This window comes from Brienomyrus brachyistius, chromosome 18 (assembly GCF_023856365.1).
Source record: "Brienomyrus brachyistius isolate T26 chromosome 18, BBRACH_0.4, whole genome shotgun sequence".
Classification (NCBI taxonomy): domain Eukaryota; kingdom Metazoa; phylum Chordata; class Actinopteri; order Osteoglossiformes; family Mormyridae; genus Brienomyrus; species Brienomyrus brachyistius.
This window is the reverse complement of record NC_064550.1, coordinates 964438-985846: the sequence shown is the minus strand read 5'-3', so window position 1 is coordinate 985846 and position 21409 is coordinate 964438. Positions and strand designations below refer to the sequence as shown.

The 21409-nt window shown below is 51.2% G+C and overlaps 1 protein-coding gene across 3 annotated transcripts; it reads right to left on the bottom strand.

Moving 5' to 3' along the window:
- Nucleotides 1-42: 42 nt before the first annotated feature.
- On the bottom strand, nucleotides 43-21345 carry LOC125712828 (nck-associated protein 5-like). Of its 3 annotated transcripts, none has more exons than XM_048983321.1 (13): nucleotides 20127-21345; nucleotides 9696-9766; nucleotides 8724-9094; nucleotides 8509-8577; nucleotides 8389-8427; nucleotides 6517-6636; nucleotides 6011-6103; nucleotides 2855-5823; nucleotides 2350-2488; nucleotides 2167-2245; nucleotides 1626-1922; nucleotides 1363-1520; nucleotides 43-921 (listed from the first exon to the last, which is right to left on the bottom strand). In XM_048983321.1, the coding sequence occupies exons 3-13, from the start codon at nucleotides 8841-8843 to the stop codon at nucleotides 661-663; spliced, it is 4344 nt and encodes a 1447-aa protein (XP_048839278.1). In that variant the 5' UTR covers nucleotides 8844-9094; nucleotides 9696-9766; nucleotides 20127-21345; the 3' UTR covers nucleotides 43-660. The 3 variants fall into 3 exon arrangements, with proteins under 3 accessions (XP_048839278.1, XP_048839277.1, XP_048839279.1); XM_048983320.1 differs by having other exon boundaries at nucleotides 8724-8849; XM_048983322.1 differs by having other exon boundaries at nucleotides 789-921; nucleotides 1354-1520; nucleotides 8724-8849.
- Between the last annotated feature and the right edge of the window lie 64 nt (nucleotides 21346-21409).

The following is a 21409-nucleotide window of genomic DNA, read 5'->3' as shown; positions in this document are numbered from 1 at the left end:
GCATGGTACCACAGGCTCTTCTGAAGCAAACAGGACACCAGGTTCTGCTCTCAGCTCCACCTGTTTCGGCTCACAAATTTATTGCCAACTTGAACTGCAATTTTAAATAACTTTCTGTCCCTAACACAGAGGGTCATGTCTGGCTCGCGCACAGACGCTGCCGCGAGTTCTGCCGGTACAATAAAAAAAGCAATCATGAGGAAACAGATATGCCAACAATATTCACATCAGAACCAATATAAAACTTAAGAGAAGCATCAATTTAAATAATGTTTATCTACCAATTAAAATTAAACTAAAAAAGGAATCTTAAGTGGGGATAAGAATGTGGCTTTCATGGCTGGGACTATTTAATTTGACATGATCTTGGTCTCCAAAGACTGAAATCCTCCCAGTTTTCTGAGGAGTTCCACCTTGAGCAGTGTGGTGCTTACTGGAGGCCCCACTGAACGGTCTCTGGGTCTATCTTTGTGGAAGAGCTTCAGAAGTGGGTTCAGGTTGTTTATCTGCTCAGTCCTCTTCAGATATCTGCGGTATCTGCTGTTTGGTCGGACCCTGAGGAACGGTGATCATGTCCACTGTCCAGCAGAAACTGGAGAGAGGCTGTGGACTCAGCTCCGCCCCCTTCTGAGGGCGGGATTACATGTGTGACTCAACCCCTTAACCCTGACTGCCGCAGGAGGAAAGGCTGTCGTACAGCGAGTCGCTCAGCGACTCCGGGGTCTCCAGCACCTGGGGCTGGCTTGCAGACGTCACGCCGTCTGGGCGCTCATTCGCCAACTCCAGCCCCACCTCCTTGGCCACCTCAGGGCTGCTGGGAGCTCGACCTTTGGCCCGGCGGCCCTGTGCCTGCTGAGGAGGTAGTGAAAGGCTCTGTGACTCAGCTTCAGTGGGGGCTGGTGGGCCAGAGGGCTTCAGAATCTGAGGAGAGCGTGGGGATGTTAGTTTTACAGTAACCCCAACCATCGGGGGGGGAGAGCCATTTTGTCTGCAGGCAAACAAATAATAACTAAAGCAGGTATAAGTATTTAATGTCATAAACTAGGCTGTCATTCTTTGAAGGAAACATCCCATTATCGCATCCATCAGCTGCAGTAGTCACACCCTCTCCAGGTCCCGCCCTGATATGCTATACCCTCTATTGGCCACACCCCCAGCAAGCCACACCTTCTCCAGGTCCCGCCCTGATATGCTATACCCTCTATTGGCCACACCCCTAGCAAGCCGCACCTTCTCCAGGCTCAAGGCCGCAGCTTGGTTTTACACTTTACTCTTAATGGAGTTTCACTGTGCATCTCTCCATGTTGGACATGTTCAGGCCGTGTCCTGTTCACGCTTCCACAAAGGACTCGCCTTTCACACCTGTCTGAAGGGACTCCCATGGCTGGCCAGCTGCACCTCCTCCCCAACACCCAGGTACACCTCTGCTTGGCCCGCAGGTGCTTTCACGCTGGGAAAGGTCCAGTTCTTAGAGGGTAAAGAGGCCATCTGCGCCCCAAAGGCGTCGTCGGTACTGTCATCTGCAGGAGATCCAGACCAGTTCATTCATCCCCAAGAACACGGGTCACACGTCTGGTCATTCATTAGCTGGGATGGAGATCCCAGAATGTTGTGCTCCTCCTTACCTCCTGAGATGGTGCAGGACAGGGCTGCAGCGGTGGCCTTTTCCTCCAGGGCGGCAGCATAGAGCGTGGGTGTGTTCTGTTCTGCATCCCTCGGGGGTGCCTCCTCCAAAGCCGACAGCTCTCTCTCCAGAGTCCGGGTCCGGCGGGACGCCTTGGTCCCTGGCCGCCCGCAGCACGCGGATGTGTCTCGTTCCTGATGTGGCTTCAGCCTCGGGATGCCCAGCGCACTGCCGGTATAGTTGGGTAGAGGGAAGGTGCCAATGCCGCTGTCCAGCGTGTGTGTGGAGGCAGCGGAGCCTGTGGACAGGGATGAGAAGCCCAGTCAGCACAGGCCAGCCCCTGTGACAATGCATCCAACACTCCAGCAGCTGTCATTCAACATCTGTACTCGGTCTTAAAGCACTGACTTCCTACATCCCAGTGGCGACTCTGAAGGGTCTAAGTGCAGGCACTACAGACACTGGCATGATCTCAAGCCTCAGGCCATTGAAATTAACTGAAAACGGTTCTTTTCCAAAGCTAAAGGCTTCCATTTCCTTACCTGCAAAGTGCTGGGAGGTGACAGATTCAGCCAGGCTCTCCTCTGATGTAATTTCACCCTTTCTCACCATGCCCGAGCCCTGAACACAAAGCAAAACATGATCTCCATTTTCAAAGGCCATTTGCACAAAAAAAAAATATCACTTGGCAAATAAGCAGCATAAGAGTCAGGAAAGGCCCACACCTTCTCCATGTCTTCATTACTCTTGGTGTGAGGAATGCCGCCACTTCTGTGGTGGATAAAAAGGGGTCTGGACTTCTTGGAGTCAAAAGAGAGGCGGCGGTGTGCCAGACCAAAGTGGCTTGTGTCCCGCTCATCCACCCTGCAGCGGGGGAGCATAAGAACAACATTCAGCTCCTAGACCAGGCTCACCACTGGGTCATACTCACACCCTCTGCTTTCTCACATCACTGGGTCATACTCACACCCTCTGCTTTCCCACATCACTGGGTCATACTCACACCCTCTGCTTTCTCACATCACTGGGTCATACTCACACCCTCTGCTTTCTCACATCACTGGGTCATACTCACACCCTCTGCTTTCTCACATCATTGGGTCATACTCACACCCTCTGCTTTCCCACATCACTGGGTCATACTCACACCCTCTGCTTTCCCACATCACTGGGTCATACTCACACCCTATGCTTTCTCACATCACTGGGACATGCTTTTACTATTCTTACCTGTTCAGCAACTGCTGCATGAAGTTGTCAGAAGTCACCCCCCTATACATGACTGATAGCTGCCCCTGAGCCTGGTCCATCACTACCTCACAAGAGTGGCCCCTCCCTGGACGGTCCAGGGCCACCCCATTCATGAGAGCGCGCTCCTCCTCCAGGGCCCGCCGCAGGTCCTCTGCCTTCTCCATCAGCTTGGAGATATTCAGGCTCTCCACCTCCAGCTTCTTCTTGGTGGCTGCTTTGGGATCCTTTCCCAAGGAGGACGCACTGAGCTTCCCCTCCTTCCTGTCCTCCTTGGGTTTGGATGTGTCAGGTTTGCGGCTGAGCGCCGGCAACTTGCTCTTCCTCAGGCCGAACCAGCTGGCAATGCCATTGGAGGCCTTCTGCTTGGCCTCGGCGCCCTGCCCTCGGTCCTGCTCCTGCAACTTCAGCATGTTCTCCTCAATCCCCTTCATGACTTTCTGCTCAATGGCAGATCGAGGTCCAGGAACATACGGCCTTGCAGGTGAGGCCGGGTGGCTTTCAGCGTAGATGGCACTCCTTTTCTTACTACCAGTTAGCTTGCCTCTGTCTTCTGGCCGTGATGGCTGCCTTTGTGAAGGGCCACGATCATCATGGGCAGGCTTGCTCCCTCGAGGATAGGAGGAAGCCTGGCCAGGTCTGGAGGGGGACCTTGCTGAGACCTTTGCAGGGCTGCTCTGAGGGCTAGGAGTAGTTCTGGTACTGTGGGAAGGTACGCACTTCACATAGTTACGCAGAACGTGAGGGGGTTCTGTGCTGGATGACGGCATGCCAGCCTTGATCTTAGTTGCATGAACTCTGGAGGAGGACATCTCAATCTCAGTCTTGGTAGTTACAGAGCCCAATGGCAGTGACTTGGCTCCTGGTTCACAAGGCAGGCAGGAGCCTGGGGACTTCAAAGCATAGCTACTGAGATTGGCTTTAGGGTAAGACTTTCCATCTAGGGAACCTGAGTACTTGGTGTGCTTGTGTTCCGATGGAGTGCGGTCACCCTGCCTTTCAGCCGTCCTGCTTTTCTCGTTAATGCTCGCCCCAGAGACTCTGCCGCTACTGCACCGTGCATGCCTCCTGTCCACTGCACGTGGATTTACCTGCAAGTCGTCAGTGCTCCTTAGCTTGCCGAGTGCGGCTAAGCGCTCCTTGAATGGAAGATGGCTGGAATCTCCCTCGGATTTCCCTACCATTTGCTTCTTCGAAACGGAAGGACTATCCCCTCTCTTAGGGCTATCACTAGCCTGGATGACATCGGGGCCCCATGGAGCATATCTGTCTGGTGTTTTCTCCCTCACACTGGAGAAAACGCATCCACTCTGGGCTTTCTGAAAAACCAAGGAGTTGGGCAGACTGTGGTGGCTCTGTGCCTGGCACCAGAGCGCACTCTCTGCATAAGTGTCTCGGCCCGATGACTGGAGGCTCGAGGACGATTCTGTGCTGGAGCTCGGCTGTCTGTCCGGAGCATCCAAGGGGCCAGGGTAGGGAGGGAAGTGAGAAATGTTCATCCTTTCAAGGTGCTGCGGTACCCCTGCAGCTGAAAGGCCGGATACGTTCTCGTAGTGGGGCTCCTTCTGGATGTTCCTCTGTCCTGGTTTCAGCTTGGTACTGCAGCTGGATTTTGGTGTGGAGTGACTGTTGAAAACATAATTCTTAGCCACAGACAGACAGACATCCTTGGGAGGGGAAGCGGGTGCAGAATGCGTAGCGGGGTACGTATTAGTCTTTGAGGAAGACGACTGTGTTTCCCTCTCTGTGCTGGTAGCTTGCCGGGACCCAACTGCAGAGTGGTAAATCTCATAGGTGTTGTTCCGGCAGGGTATTTTGGAGCTGCGGGTGAGCTGGGGGCTCAGTCGTAGGGGACTCGCCACTTGCGCCCGCTCTCCCATTGAAGGGATTTTTAGGAACCTGAGCAGCCTGGAGGGGGAGGAGATCGGGGAGGCCTTAGCCTCGCTAAGGCATGAAATGGATGTGGGCCCGAGTGCAACGCTGACCTTCCCAGGGGACGGTTGCTGCACTGTGCTGTTGCCAGGGACGGGGCCATAATCAGCCACCGCCAGATTTTTAAGACTTGGGTCCTCATTGGATGCGAGGTGCAGTCTATTGCAGATTTGCATCCTGGCCTGGTGGTCTATCACACCAGGGACTGGCTGGTATGAGGTAGAGGTGTACAAGTAGTTCTTCACCTTTGCTACTTCACTGGCCAGTTTGAAGCAGTACCCTTCCGCGATCTGTCCTGTAGCCAAGCTCTGGATGGCTACTGCGCCTATGTGCTTCAGGGGCAGAGAGTCCAGTTCATTGGCTTGTGATGTACACGGCATGCTTAGGACTACACCCGAGTGCTTGTCACAGTATCTCTCTTCACGAGGCTCCCCTCCCTCTGGTCTTTCACTGGAAGGCTGTTTCTGAGCAGTGTCTTTAATAATGGAATAGAGGTAAGCATCGGTACTGATGGTGTGTGAGGGGTCCGTGGATAACCCGGATTCCTCCGCAGGTGTGCTGTGCATGCATGGTTTGGTTGTGCTGCCAGAAGGAGGGCCGGCGGCTTGGGAACCCGAGTCCCCTTGGTCATCAAGTCGTTCCTCTGCTCTGGGTTGTGAAGTACCACTAACTCGGTGGACCTTAGATCCAACGTCCATATTCCTCTGGGCGAGCATCAAGCAGGACTGGCAGCTCTCATGTGGAGTCCCGTGGCCTTCGCCATTCATCACAGCTGACGCATTGGCGTCCAGACACAAGTGTGACGCGATGGCGGCCCCGGCTGGTACCAAAGCCGGTGTGAAATGGCAGCAGGATGGGAGACCCCCGCCTGGGTGGAATTTCAGAGGGTCGGTCTCCTCCAGCCGACGCAGCACTTCCAGAATGTGGGCTTTCTTCTTGAAGAAAGGGGACAGAGCCTCCATGGAAACAGCCCGTCCCTGTGTGCCTGGGGTATTGCCCCTCGTGTGATCCCCATCACTCTGCAATAAGAGACCCTCAGATGAGCGAAACTGCAAGGTCGTGAAAAGTTTAAAGGCGCCTGAGTAACACATCCGCATGCATCCTCAACCCATGCCGAAACAGAAAGTGAAACCCACAAACTCCTCAGCCGGTTTCCATACGTATTTTCTATGTAATTTGACGTATGAGAAACGCAGGCTCTGTTACCTTGCTTGCTGTTTCATGTTGAGATTCTGGCTGCCTGTTAGTACCAGTCAGGAGTGGGTCAGGACCAGGCTCCAGCTGAGGTACAGAAGATGCCTACGACAAGGAAAACACAGAAGCTGTGAGTAAATTGCCAGGTAGGAAAACACATGTAGCGGGTTCTGCTGTGAGGAGCATGAGGTTCCACAGGTGACTCCATTTATGGGTCTGCGTATATGGGTGACCCCCCCCCCCCCCCCCCCCCCCCCGGAGGTTTCAAAAACAAAATCAATAGCCAGTGAGTCAGAAGATGCCAGTTAGCTAGCCGGTTAGCAGAGCACTCTGCTTCAGCATCTTATAGATAAGGGAGGTGTTTGTTTAATATTTAGTGTAGTGACTGTGTGTGACCAGCAGGGGCCCCCACACAAATGGATGTATGCATGGTCTGAGTGGTGGTAAAAGACACTGATGGGTGTGTTTTTTTTCGTATGCTTTGGTAAGACATGGAGTAGAGCCTAGTGCCACCTGACCTGCTGGTGGGGGCTGAGTTCGCTATGGAGCTTCTGGTTCAGAAGTTCACTCAGGGCCCGGTTCTGCCTCTCCAGGTCGAACACCCTCACCTTCAGCTTGATGCACTCCTCCCGCAAGTCCTGGATGAGCCACACACACACACACACACCTGTCAGGAGGTCCTCTTTCTACAACCCCGATTCCAAGAAGTAGGGACGGTGTATAAAACGTGAGTAAAAACCGAATGCAATGATTTGCAAAGCCATCCATCCATCCATCCATCCATCCATCCAAATCATATAAACCCAAATTTAACTGAAAATAAAACAGTGGCAACATATCAATAAAAAGGGACAATTTTGTTTTATTGTTTTATGACAAATATATGCTGAATCGGAATTTGATGGCAACAATATGTTTTTAAAAAGTTTGGACAGGAACAAGAGACTGGAAAAGGACTTTTAATGCTAAAACAAAACACCTGGTTGAGTATCTGACAACTAATTAGGTTAATTGGCAACAGGTCAGTAATATGATTGGGTATAAAAAGAGCCTTCTAGGGGGGGTCTCTGCGTAGTGAAGATGGGGAGGGAGTCACCACTCTGTGAAAGACTGCGAGCAACTATTTAAGAATAATGTCCCTCAGTGTAATATCGCTAAATTTCATCATCTGTGGCACATAAGATTCAGAGATTCCGGGGAAATCTCTCTACGCAACAGACAAGGCTGACAACCAGCATGGAATAGCTGTGATCTTCGGGTCCCCAGACAGCACAGGCACGCGTCCACAGTGGAAATCACTGCATGGACCCAGGAACACTTCTCAAAATCACTGTCTGTGAATACAGTTCGCTACATCCTCAAATGCAGGATGAAGCTCTACCATGCAAAGAAGAAACCGCATCTAAACATGTTCCAGAAACGCCACTGACTTCTCTGGGCCTGAGCTCACTGAAGATGGACTGAGGCACAATAGAAACCTGCCCTGTGGTCTGACGAATCAAACTTTCAAATTCTTTTTGGAAACTGTGGATGTCGTGTCCTCTGGACTAAAGAGGAGAGGGACCATCCAGCTTATTATAAGAAGCCAGAATCTATGATGGTATGGGGGTGCATTAGTGCCCGTGGCTTGGGTAGCCTGCACATCTGGGAATGCACCATTAGTGCTGAATGATATATACAGGTTCTGGAGCAATGTCTTTTTCAGTGAAGGCCATGTATATTTCAGTAAGACAATGTCAAACCGTATTCTACACATATTATAACAACATGGCTCCATAGTAGAAAAGTGCGGTTGTGAGACTGGCCTGCCTGCAGTCCAGACCTGTCACCCACTGAAAACATTTGGTGCATCAAGAAACAAAAAATACAACAAAGGAGACCCTGAACTGTTGAGCAGTTGAAATCATGTATCAGGCAAGATTGGGACAACATTTCACTTTTAAAACTCCAGCATCTGGTCTCCTCAGTTCCCAGACATTTACAGTGTTGTTAAAAGCAGAGCTGGTGCATGGCGGTAAACACGCCCCTGTCCCGACGTATTTGAGACGTGCTGCTGGCATAAAACATATGCCAAAACAATAACATTTCTCAGTTTCGACATTTGATATGTTGTCTTTCTTCTATTTTCAGTCAAATATAGGTTTATACGATTTATAAATCACTGCATTTTATTTTTATTTACATTTTACACAGTGTCCCAACTCTTTTGGAAATGGGGTTGTACAGCAGGGTCAAATCAATAGATCATGTGACCCCCAGTTTAATTCTACGGTTGTGATCCAGACTCCACCATGGACACAGAAATACAAACCGCAGTATATTTATGAGTGAGTGTGAACAGCGGGGTTCCCTTGTCCAGTGATGAGCGCACTATTCATCCATCCTCTTACCTTTTGGTTGAGCAGAGCTTGAACCACGTGATTGGCCACCTGGGAAATGACACAGGATTAGCCGATTGGCTCATTCTGAAAACGACCCAGTCCTTGGCACTTTTCTTCGATAAGACTCACCTCATCCAGACAGCGTTCATATGCCTCCCTCTGACTCTCATTGGCGAGAGTGAGAGTGGAGTTCTCTGCCTGTAGGTCAAAGACAAGTAAACCAGGATACAGCAGACCATTACATGGAATGGCCAATAGGGAAAGAATATATATTTTTTAAAAACAATGTGGTTAAAAAGGGGTCACAGACCCTGCCTGTGCCAGCTGAATGTGCTACTGCTCACCTCCAGCTCCCTGAGCCTCCCTAGCAGCTCCCTGGTGTTCTCCCCCTCCTCCAGAAGTGGCTCAGCGTCGCCCTCTTCTGACCCAAAGGACTCATCGCACATTTTGGTCTCTTCAGACATTGCGAGCTAAGGAGAGAGCAGTATTCGCAAGGTGACATCAGGGGACAGGAAGATCCCTTGTTGGCTGGCTGAGAGGACGGCTGGGGGGGGGCCAGAGGACAGTGGAGAGGTCACCCCGTCTTTTATCAGGCTGCTCCCTGTCCACTTGAAGCATGAAGAATCAGGACAGGCCACGTGTCTGAAGCCTCAGGCCGGGATTGGCTCCCAAACTGCGTCCCAGATAAGTCTCGAAGCCCCTGAATGGCTCTTTTCTGCACAGACAGCAACGATGTCACTTTTCAGCCAGCGAGGGCCTTTATCACGGGTCAGCAGGCACCAGAAACGGCACAGCATCCTACCCGGAGGCTCCAGGCCGAGGAGGGGAGGCACACACACACATGCACATACATGCATACACGCACGAACACACACACGTATGTACACACACGTACACGTTTTTCTATGGGAAAAATGCTAATGCTATGACAACCATAAATAATCAACCAGAATTTAAGCGTTTTTGCATGTTTAATTTTTTGATTGCAGTCACGGGTTTTTAGAAAAGTGGCATTCATCACGTTGTGGGGACATTTGGTCCCGACAAAGTAAGGTATTTGAGGACCACGCGTGCACACACACATACACACACACGCCTGTCCCTTTTAGGCCTCTGTGGCTCGTGACGAAACCCCCCTCACGATAAATACAAACCCATATACTCAGACACACAACAGACAACCCCCATCTCACATGACAGTAGGGTTTGGGTTAGGAGACACATTGGGGTCACACAGGAGGGTTGGGGGATGAATGAATGAATGAATGCAGGAAGAAACAGCGATTAAAATGAAGAACATAGATGTTATAGCACACCTGCAGGGCTGGGTCTCCTCAGGTCAGGAAGCCGGTGGTGTGTCCAGCCGGGGCAGCTTGTGTCTGTTGCCCTGTGGGACGAGAGAGCAGAGCGGCGCGTTACAGCGGCTCTTCCACCACCCACCATCGGCCCGAAACGCCCACTCCGGAGAACACCTGTAATCTGCAGTTTGCCTCCATCCATCCATCCATCCATCCATCCATCCATCCTCCAAACCGCTTATCCTACTGGGGCGCGAAGGGTCCGGAGCCTATCCCAGAAGCAATGGGCACAAGGCAGGGAACAACCCAGGATGGGGGGCCAGCCCATCGCAGGGCACACTCACACACCATTCACTCACACATACACACCTATGGGCAATTTAGTAACTCCAATTAGCCTCAGCATGTTTTTGGACTGTGGGAGAAAACCGGAGTAATCGGAGGAAATCCCACAACAACATAGAGAGAACATGCAAACTCCACACACATGTAACCCAGGCGAAGACTCGAACCCGGGTCCCAGAGGTGTGAGGCAACAGTGCAAACCACTGCACCACCATGCCGCCCCCAGTTTGCCTCCCTGTCTCAGAAATACAGCGTCAAATAGCCCATTTAGCGCATAACAAGAGGGCAGGCAGTACCAGGATCATTCCGCAGTGAAATGTGGACTCATTACACTGCCACATGGACACATTTTATACAGCATATCAAAACTCACACTTAGCTATTAACCAAAATATAACCACAACATGACCAGAGTGATTATGTGTGACTGTACACTAACAATCAACACTTACAGAAGCACTGAAATGCACTGAGCTACTTATGCTATTCGGTTTAAAAAGACAAAAATCCTGAGGATTGAAGCATTTTGAAAAAGTTCTTGTTCCATTCATCCACCTTGCAGCCATTTATGCTGCACAGGGTCCCAGCGGTCTGGAACCCGTCCCGGTGGCAGAGGGCAGACGACACCCTGGGCAGGATTCAGGCCACCATACCAGAAATGCAGGATTTCCATCTGAAAATAGGTCATCCACCATAAGCTTTATGAGCAGGATAACAATATAGAGAAAATGAATGGATGATACCACTACAGACAGAACAAAGAAAGGCATCGCTCTCTGAACGAATGAGACGCAGTCACCCTATTGACACTGTGATGATCTGCTCTACGCCTCAGTCTCCTGTGAATACCAAGGCTCCCTCTTTGTGTATGTGCTGCTACACTCACCTCACACCCAGTCTGTGGATGTGACCTTATGCATGCTGACATCTTACAGAACACGGTGGAAAGATGTCTCTTAACAAAGGCTGCTGAGTGACTGTCCCTTAACAAAGGCTGCTGAGTGACTGTCCCTTAACAAAGGCGGCTGAGTGGATGTCCCTTAACAAAGGCTGCTGAGTGACTGTCCCTTAACAAAGGCGGCTGAGTGGATGTCCCTTAACAAAGGCGGCTGAGTGGATGTCCCTTAACAAAGGCTGCTGAGTGGATGTCCCTTAACAAAGGCGACTGCTGAGTGGATGTCCCTTAACAAAGGCGACTGCTGAGTGGATGTCCCTTAACAAAGGCGACTGCTGAGTGGATGTCCCTTAACAAAGGCTGCTGAGTGACTGTCCCTTAACAAAGGCGGCTGAGTGGATGTCCCTTAACAAAGGCGGCTGAGTGACTGTCCCTTAACAAAGGCGACTGCTGAGTGGATGTCCCTTAACAAAGGCGACTGCTGAGTGGATGTCCCTTAACAAAGGCGACTGCTGAGTGGATGTCCCTTAACAAAGGCGACTGCTGAGTGGATGTCCCTTAACAAAGGCGGCTGAGTGGATGTCCCTTAACAAAGGCGGCTGAGTGACTGTCCCTTAACAAAGGCGGCTGAGTGGATGTCCCTTAACAAAGGCTGCTGAGTGGATGTCCCTTAACAAAGGCGGCTGAGTGGATGCCCCTTAACAAAGGCGGCTGAGTGACTGTCCCTTAACAAAGGCTGCTGAGTGACTGTCCCTTAACAAAGGCGGCTGAGTGACTGTCCCTTAACAAAGGCGACTGCTGAGTGGATGTCCCTTAACAAAGGCGACTGCTGAGTGGATGTCCCTTAACAAAGGCGACTGCTGAGTGGATGTCCCTTAACAAAGGCGACTGCTGAGTGGATGTCCCTTAACAAAGGCGACTGCTGAGTGGATGTCCCTTAACAAAGACGACTGCTGAGCGGATGTCCCTTAACAAAGACGGCGGCTGAGCGGATGTCCCTTAACAAAGGCGACCGCTGAGCGGATGTCCCTTAACAAAGGCGACCGCTGAGTGGATGTCCCTTAACAAAGGCCGCTGAGTGGATGTCCCTTAACAAAGGCGGCTGAGTGGATGTCCCTTAACAAAGGCGGCTGCTGAGTGGATGTCCCTTAACAAAGGCGGCTGCTGAGTGGATGTCCCTTAACAAAGGTGACTGCTGAGTGGATGTCCCTTAAGAAAGACGGCGGCTGAGTGGATGTCCCTTAACAAAGACGACTGCTGAGTGGATGTCCCTTAACAAAGACGGCGGCTGAGTGGATGTCCCTTAACAAAGGTGACTGCTGAGTGGATGTCCCTTAACAAAGACGACTGCTGAGTGGATGTCCCTTAACAAAGGCGACTGCTGAGTGGATGTCCCTTAACAAAGGCGACTGCTGAGTGGATGTCCCTTAACAAAGGCCGCTGAGTGGATGTCCCTTAACAAAGGCGACTGCTGAGTGGATGTCCCTTAACAAAGGCCGCTGAGTGGATGTCCCTTAACAAAGGCCGCTGAGTGGATGTCCCTTAACAAAGGCGACTGCTGAGCGGATGTCCCTTAACAAAGGCGACTGCTGAGCGGATGTCCCTTAACAAAGGCGACTGCTGAGCGGATGTCCCTTAACAAAGGCGACTGCTGAGCGGATGTCCCTTAACAAAGGCCGCTGAGCGGATGTCCCTTAACAAAGACAGCTGCTGAGTGGATGTCCCTTAACAAAGACGACTGCTGAGTGGATGTCCCTTAACAAAGACGACTGCTGAGTGGATGTCCCTTAACAGCGTATTCCCCCCCTACACTGAACAAACAGGAATGGCATACTCTCACAGTGTGGAAAGCTGTCCATACATTGCACATTACTGAATACGTTGCAAAGGTAAAAAAAAAAAACAACAACAACCTTTCGTGGTTTCAGTGACTTATCCAGGTGTGAACATTTCCAGTTACTAAAAGTGTCTTTGTTAAATAATGCTGTCAGTGTTCATGGCTCATGTCACGGTACCACTTCTGTAAACATGCATCCAGAATCATTCTAACAGCCCATTTTCAAACTAGTTTTCTGTGTTCAACTATACTCCAAAGTGTTTTTACCAGTACAAGTACTATTACAAGTACTACACTATTACTACACATATTGCTATGAATACTGCCACCACTACATCTACAAAAATTACAAAATCAATGATACTATAAAGAGCAGAACTCTTACTACAAATACTGCCCGGCATGTCCTCCCCGTTCCTGCCTGTAGTCCAAGGACGTGCACTCAGGCTGACTGCTGTTTCTAGCTGCCTGTAACTTGTCAGTGTGTGTCTGCAGTTTAGTCACCTTGTACTGGGCCGGCATCGTGCCCTGAGCTGCCTAGGACAAGCTCCAGGCTCCCTGTAACCTGGACCAGGATAAGTGCTGCTCCCTGGTCCCCTTACCCTGGACCCCCGAGTCTGCGCAGACGTCTGCCGCTGCCCTTCCGGCCCTTTGGGGGGCCACAGAAAAGCAGACGGGGTCTTCGCCACTCGTCCGCTCACTGCCAGCCGCCCCTCCTGGCCCCGGCCATGAACCGCCTTCGTCTGTGGGGGGCTGCCGTGCTTGCCATTGTTCCAGGGAGGAGCAGGAGCAGCTGCGTTCCATTCCTCCACCCCCTCCCCTCCTCCACTGCAGCCGCTGTTCCGGATGAGCATTAACCCCTGGGCTGCCAGAGTAGCCCAGGAAAGGGGGGGGGGTGCAGACAGCCCCCACAGTCATGTGACTTTAATGCTGGCCTCCTGCAGACAGTGTTTTTGTGACGACCCCATTATTCAACCCAAAAGAGAGGGGTCAAATAGTGACACGCCCCTCCTCACATAGAGAGATGATGGCACTACACTGCCCCCTGCAGGGCAGCATGATACAGAGCAGTCAGTGCTTCAACCACATTAAGCAGCCAGGGCTCAGGCCTCGTTAACCAGCCAAACACAGTATAATCCTTACAGTGATGAGTGAGGGATGCCCAGCTGAGGGCGACCTGGGCTTGGAGGTGGAGAAGGGGCTGGGCATGTGCAGTGTTCAGACAGCTGACCAATGGCTCCACACTGTCACCCGTGAGCTAATATGTGACTCTAGGGGCTTCCATACTCCCACCCCAGCCTGGGAGATCCACCCCCCCTCCCCCCCAGAGCCCATCTCTTCTGGCACCACACGTGAAGGCACTATACACGTCTCAAAATCACAGCCAAATAACAACACATCTAGCGAAACCAGATGTGCCGGAAATATCTGCAGTCGTCGGGGGAGGGGTGCAGCCACACTAGGGAAGTGACCGGGGTAGGAGCTGCCAATAACCCCCCCCCCCAATTCCTTCTCCCAGCTCCGGACTACTGCCCTTTTAATGCCGGAAAAGTCCCAACTCACACAGGGCTCGGGCCAGAGAACCCCCAACTCCAACCTGCTCTTCCGAAACAGACCACTCACGGGAATCTCATGCTGTTCAGAAAGCGTTCCTTTATTTCACTGTCAATCGGCAAAATGCATCAACAAATGACACAGCCAAGCTCAGGCCCCACCCCCATCCTGTGTAAAGATGTCACCCATTCGTGACACCCCTAAATACCACACCCGCTGCGAATTACAGGGCGGCTCAGATCTCAGACACCCGGGGCACACCGTCAGAAGTTAATCCCCTTCACCATCAAGGGGGGCAACCAAGTAGTACAGCCAGCATTAGCCCCCCTGCACTGTGCCACCCTCAGCTCCGACGGGAACGCCCTGGGAAGAGGTAGAAAGAGGACACTGTCACATGGAACTGACTGTGTGAGTGTCCTCACCGTGGCGCAGACAGAAGGCAGCAAGCCGTGATGTAAACAGATGCTCTGAGACTGTGTTTCCCTCGCCGCCTATAGCCTAGGCCTGGGTTACATTTCCGCAAACATCCAAACCTTTAGAAGATAAGCGGGCCTTGGCATATAAAATGATGAGAGTCCTAATGTGCTGTACGCAAGTCCTCTGTAGGGTTAATCACAGGGATCAGTTAGCCACTGGCTAGCTGCAACTTAGCCAAATAAATATAACGGGCAAGATTCGCACGGTCAGGTGGACAGCCCCACACATGTGCAGGTCGCCATGGCGACAAAGCAGGGTTACCCTCACCTCAGCACGCCTCAGACCCACCCCCTCTGGCTCACGCCAGCGCTGTTACCATGGCGCCACATTCATACTGGTAATGTGCAGCGCTAATCCCACAGCCAGAGCCACACGTGAGCATCGCTGTACAGCTAGCCCTGAATGAGGGGGGGCCTCACCCAGCCCCCACCCAACTGCCTGCAGCCATCTTAGGGTCAGAGATATGAGAGGAGCACATCAGAGTGTCCACAGTTTGGGATTGGGAGGTGGGGCTTTGCAGTCCCACCCCTGACTGTGCCAACCAATCATATTAATCAGGGTGGCTAACTGCCCCAGCTGCGACTCTCCATCACTGACCCAACAAATTTACGTGCACCACCCCCCCCACAACACACACACACGGGTGTCTGTTTTAGTCATTTATGGATTTTAACCATTTGTTAACTGTACCAGATTTTTTTAAACAGCTTAACATATCATCTCCAAGCTCTTGTCAAACAGTGCTGCTTGTGGAAGTCTGAGGGGGTCTGATACAGTGGCATGTCCGCAGGGGGAGTGCACCACCAGCCTCACGCTTAATGGGACGACGCACTGTGCGTTACAGGGTTCCTTTAAGGTGCGGTGCAGTTTAACAGTTTACCCTGCAACAGAAGACTTAACTTCAAATAAATGTGTCAATAAATGAAGAAACCCAATCCAGAGCTGATGTGACTGACTGGAAAGCAGGATAAATACGCAGAATGACACAGAGGAGGAAGAGGGTCACTGTGTTGCCTTCACCCTGCTGCTGCTAGGGGGAGCCGTTGGTGAATATTTCTACATCCTAATGTGCTCCAAAAGCTGGTCCTCAGCACATAACCATGGTAACCGCCTCCCAGAGAGGGGGGGGGTACAAGATAGGAGTGGAAGCGCAGACTGCTGCTGATGGCTGCTTCAGTGTGGATGTGTGTATGACAGTGTGTGTGTGTCAATCATAACCCAAAAACATTCAGTTGAGGACTCACGCTACCCCCTGCTGAAACAGGGAGAGACATAGACCAAGACAGAGACTGATACAGACAATTTCACACAGACACAGATAGAGAGTGAGAGAGACAGAGAGACAGTCATAGAGATACAGAGACACCGACAGAGAGAGAGAGACATAGTCAGAGAGACACAGACTGAGACACAAACAGAGAGAGAGACATAGTCAGAGAGACACAGACTGAGACACAGAGAGAGACATAGTAAGAGACACAGACTGAGACACAAACAGAAAGAGAGACATAGTCAGAGACACAGACTGAGACACAAACAGAAAGAGAGACAGTCAGAGAGACACAGACAGACACAAACAGAGAGAGAGACAGTCAGAGAGACACAGACTGAGACACAAACAGAGAGAGAGATGCACAGAGACACAGGCTGAGAAAGAGACAGACAGACATGGTGTGCAGAGCATGTGTCTTTCATACACATATGAATCTTGCTGGGTTTAAGGGCCTGTTGGTCTGAGATGTAGAGCAGATCTACTTATAGAGCAAAGTCCAGGCAGATGTCAGTGATCTTTTTAAAGTCCCAGCACAGACAGAGGTACGGAGGAGGAATGAGAAAGCTCACATGCTCTTCACAGTCTTCTGCAGCCTCAGGCTCTCCTCAGTCCGACTACACGCAACATCAGGAACCATCCCAACATCAAGGCAGAAGCAGAACAAGCAGTGAGACAGTGTCCTGCAGCAGTCCTCCAAATGATCTGCATTTTACGAGCTCAGCCCATGCTGTAAAACCTCCAGAAGAAACCTCTATTTGCAGTGCGACCCTCTGGCCCCCCTAGAGCAGCATTTCCAAATCCGGTCCCTGGGGCCTGTTTTTGCTCCCTCCCAGCTCCCAGTAGGGAGCTGGTGGTGGGGGGGGGAGCAAAAATGTAGATTGTTTGACAGGAAGTTAGGAGGGAGCAAAATTGTGGAGTGTCTGCGGGACCAGATTAGGAAACACTGCAGTAATGAAGCAGAAACTCCATCGTCTGCTTGGCTTTTGTTCGCAAAGATTTCCTGGAAGCTCTTCATTCCCGTACTTCATTTGATTTCTTTCTTGAACACTCTTGTCAGTAACTGTCTCTGTTTAAATAAAGGGTCCCATAAACGTTCCACACTGTCCACACTGCACCGAGGCTCAACGAGTGTAGAGTCGAGATCACAAAACTGTGAAAGGGGTCTCCTACTGTCTGATAGTATATACTGAAGACCAGGCAGCTTTTTTGTCCAAATACCCCAGGAACACCCTGATACAAGGCCGCTCATCCTCCTTTCATATCTTATTAAATGAAGGTCAATCTCTCTTCTGAATAATACTATCAGCCAACCAACCAGTTTGGCTTCAGGAGTGGCTCTCAGCCAGTCTGGTCCTGCTCCAACACCCTGGGAATCCGTGGTCCACGTCTCGCACCCGTCAGTGACGCGTTACGCTGCACATTTTGGCATGAGCGGGAGCCAAAGCGATACGCACAGTAGTAGGACCTGAATCTAGAGGAACGGGGTAGCCTTAGGGAGGTAGAGAATGTGGACAGGCAACGTGGGAACAGTGAAGCTCAGCTTGAACGAAACTACACTGAACGACGAGACTCATTCACAGCCGGACATCTGAGAGCTGCACAGTGAAAAAATAATAAAAAAACGTCTGCTGTCAGACAGAAAGGGCGGTGAAATCAGGAGCTAGAAAGGCGTGGAGAGTTGGGGAGGAGGGGGAGGTGTTCAGACCCCCCTGCTGGAATAAATTCCTGTGAAAATGACGAGGAAAACCCCAAACCCTATTTGACATCCTCCCTACTGACAGCAAGTCTGAGATCAAAGGGCTCCTGTCTGAGAGAGCTGCCTTGAAGTTAGCAGCCTAAACAGAGGCGCCGGAACAGGAAGGGAACGTGGGGGGGGGGAACTCAGCCGCATCTGCATGGGAGAGGCAATGTTACCTCACACAGGGGGTGTGGGGGTCACATCCTACCCCGTTAAACATCCTCCATCTGCTGGCCATGTGCCCCGGGTGACGTGTGCAGATCTCAAAACCAGACGTGGTGTCAGAGGGAAGGGAGAGTCAGAGCAGTGGCTGGGGGACGGCTGTGCTGTAACCACCGAGTTACGTGAGGCAGGCAAAAGCTGGCAAACGCAGTGAGATAACCCAGCAGCTCACTGCAAGCTGTACGTCTGGGGCAGAGAAAGTAAGAGGCATAGGGGCGAGGCAATGTGGCCCAGAGCATGTGGGAAAATGCAGGGACGTATCTGGCACAGCTGGGGGGGGGGGGTGCTGCTCTTAGCTCAGTCACCCTGTAATTACCCACCGTTTCGAAGCTGGGAACCGGTTCCGGGTTCGAGGTTAAAACCGCATCCCTGCAGCCCTCTCAGACCGCTGTTCCTGATAAACGCTCCCAGTGAGCAGGAAGACCGGCGCCTTCTGTGCCCCGTCACAAAGGAGGACGCAGCAGCTCGGACGTCTGCATGACAAGGTGCCCAGACTGTAGGGCTGATTATACCTCAGCCAGAGGGTTATCTGCAGGTGTGAAGTATCCTCCGTCATGTTAGCCGCATGACAGTTTGCTCACAAATCTGTGGTTCCTGAAAAGGCATGTTGAGATGTCAACCCAATGTATGACAAAAACATGTCAGGGATGGTCTGTTAAGGATGACCCACAGCATGCCGTGTACACGCTTACACTACTATTCACAGCATCAGCATTTAGGCCACATATAGGCTTGGGGCTTTTTCTGAGAGGAACTCGCCTCGGGCTGCTGCTGACCGCTCCTGGTGAAGAATGACCAGGGAGAACACTGGGGGAAGAAGGGGAAGCAGGATCCGGCCGGGCTGGTTGGCACGGGAAGGCCCTATATCCCTGAGGGTCGCCCCCCCCCCCAGCATCACGGGAAATACCGCAGTGTCACACACGTGTGATCTGTGTGACCAGATAGTGATGAGGATAGCCCTGGTCACGCCTAACACACCCGGATTTTAATCAGATTGCCCGTGAGCTGCATGCAAACTGCTTTTAATTTCACACCAGTTTCACTTATAAGAAATAGAAATGAACAGCTTCAAAGATGCATTTCCGTGAAAGACAAAATTATTTGCCTAAGTATTCCAACGAACCAGGCCTGCCATTTTAGGTTTATAAGCATTTTAATTTCTTCGCTAGCTTAATAATTTATACTGAACAATAATTAATAAGCCATCCTTAACGTTAAAATTTAGTAGTACAACACACTTTCCCCAGATATAAAGTAGGGCTCGGAATTAGACTAACAGCGTTGAAATTACAGGTATAAACTCACAACAGGGACATTATAACCCACCCAGGAAACACACAAACATCACCCCAATGGTACAGGGAAGATGAACCATCCTTTATAACTTACGTAGCGTATTTTATCAGTACCGTGAAAACATCCTATCTGAGTACTTCTAATAAAATTCAGTATTTAGAAATACGATTTAATTCTGTAACTGGTTCATTACAAAATTCACAAAAAGACCCGAATTCGGGCAAATATGAAAAGAAGAACCCGCAGACATCGCATATCCTGTTAATCCCATACTAACGGTGGAAATGATTAATGTACACAGTAAAGAGACGTTGCAACCAGGGCGGTGCGTCTTCCCCGCACGACCCCCATCCAACGCTGAATAAAAGCCAGAAAAGTCAGCGGTCAGTGGCGGACAGTCACGGCTGGAGCGCTGCATCCCCCGCGGGCTGAAGGCGCTGCCAGCCCCGCATGCATGCATGCCTGTGCCGGTGACACCAACATGGTCCGGCCTCCCACAAATCCCGTAAACATGCCGGGTCCCGACAAAAGAACCGGAGGCTCCTGCTTTGCCACCGCTTAATGTGAACGAGTAAAAATAATCATAAAATAACAATCTGCATTTAAAGGGGCACCTTAGATCACGGACATGCAGCTGACGATCCGAACCACAGGCGACCCGCATTTTAAAAGGTACCTTTGATCACGGACATGCAACTGACGACCCGAACCAGAGGCGACCTGCATTTATAAATGCACCTTAGATCACGCACGGGCGGCTGGCGACCCGAACCAGAACCGACGCGCTTTGTAAATGCTTTTCAGCGTCTTACCTCATTAGTCGCCGGGGACTGCAGAAAAATGAGACAAAAAGAGGCTCAACCCCGACGCCGGGACGCGCGTTAAGGGGCTTTGATTAGCGCCGACGAGCCGTGCTTCCTGCTCCCCGGGCACTGCGCTCATTTCCCCCGTATCTCAGCCCCTCGTCAGGGACGGTGATGTCATGGCTGGGAGCCGCATCCGCCGCCCCGTCTCTTCCCTCCACGGGGCAGCATGGGGCCGGTCCGCCTTGCAAGCGACTGCTTTATAACACCGGGCGTGCGATGCCTTCGCAAACGTGACTATTACTAAATATAGGACTAATGTCAGTACTGATCACGCCGTGTAGAGTAAATGCTGCACCGCCAGGGCTCGCCACCCCGGCATACAGTAGATTTTACAGTATTTGCAGCTTTAGTTCTTCACACGTTGCTATAAACCCGCCTTTGAAAGTAACGTTACCGCTGCCCGGTCCCGCATCAGGCACCTCCTTTGTGTGGAACTCACACGTACACGTTCCTGAACGTTTCTGCAGATACATGATGCGACCTGATAGCTTAAGATGTGCTCTGTGACAGGCCAGTAGCTGCTGTAGGCTGCCCGGGCTCTGCTTAATCACAGGGATATACACGGTGAAACTGGATTACTTGGATTGTTATCAGTTGGTTGTGTTAAGCACATTATTATCAAAGTCATGTATAAGTAATGAAAATAGCAGCACTGAAACCTCACACCATCAGGGTATAGGTTCAAATCCCCCAAATTGTCTGAATTTTGTACTTTTTGCCTGTTTCAATGGATTTCATTCTTACGTGCAAAAACCACACAGGTTAAGTGAATTGGTACATCTAAATGGCCCTAAATGAGTGACTGTGCCCTGTGATGGACTGGCATCCTGCCCAGAGTCCCCACCTCAGATCCTGTACTGGGTGAGCTGGCACGATGGATGGATGGAAGCAGCCTCTCATATCAGAATGCTTGGCAAACCTCAGTTTCCCCCACATCATTTTTATTATTATAAAGGTCAGAGGAGGGATGCAGCTGTCCTGCTCACTGTGTCACCCAAGTACACAGGGCCTAAGGGCATGAAACGGTATCTACCTCAGCCGGCATCACCTCAGAGCTTTGGACTAGAACCATAACACCATGGTGGATGGCCAGTGAGGGCTGCCTCCTCTTTCTGGTGTGCGAAGCCCTGTAGCAGCACGCACCTACTGAACAATCCGAAGCAGTCAGTAAGCACATGCCACTCACAGGAACCGTGTACCAGCACTCAAACCACACACCTGCTGTGATC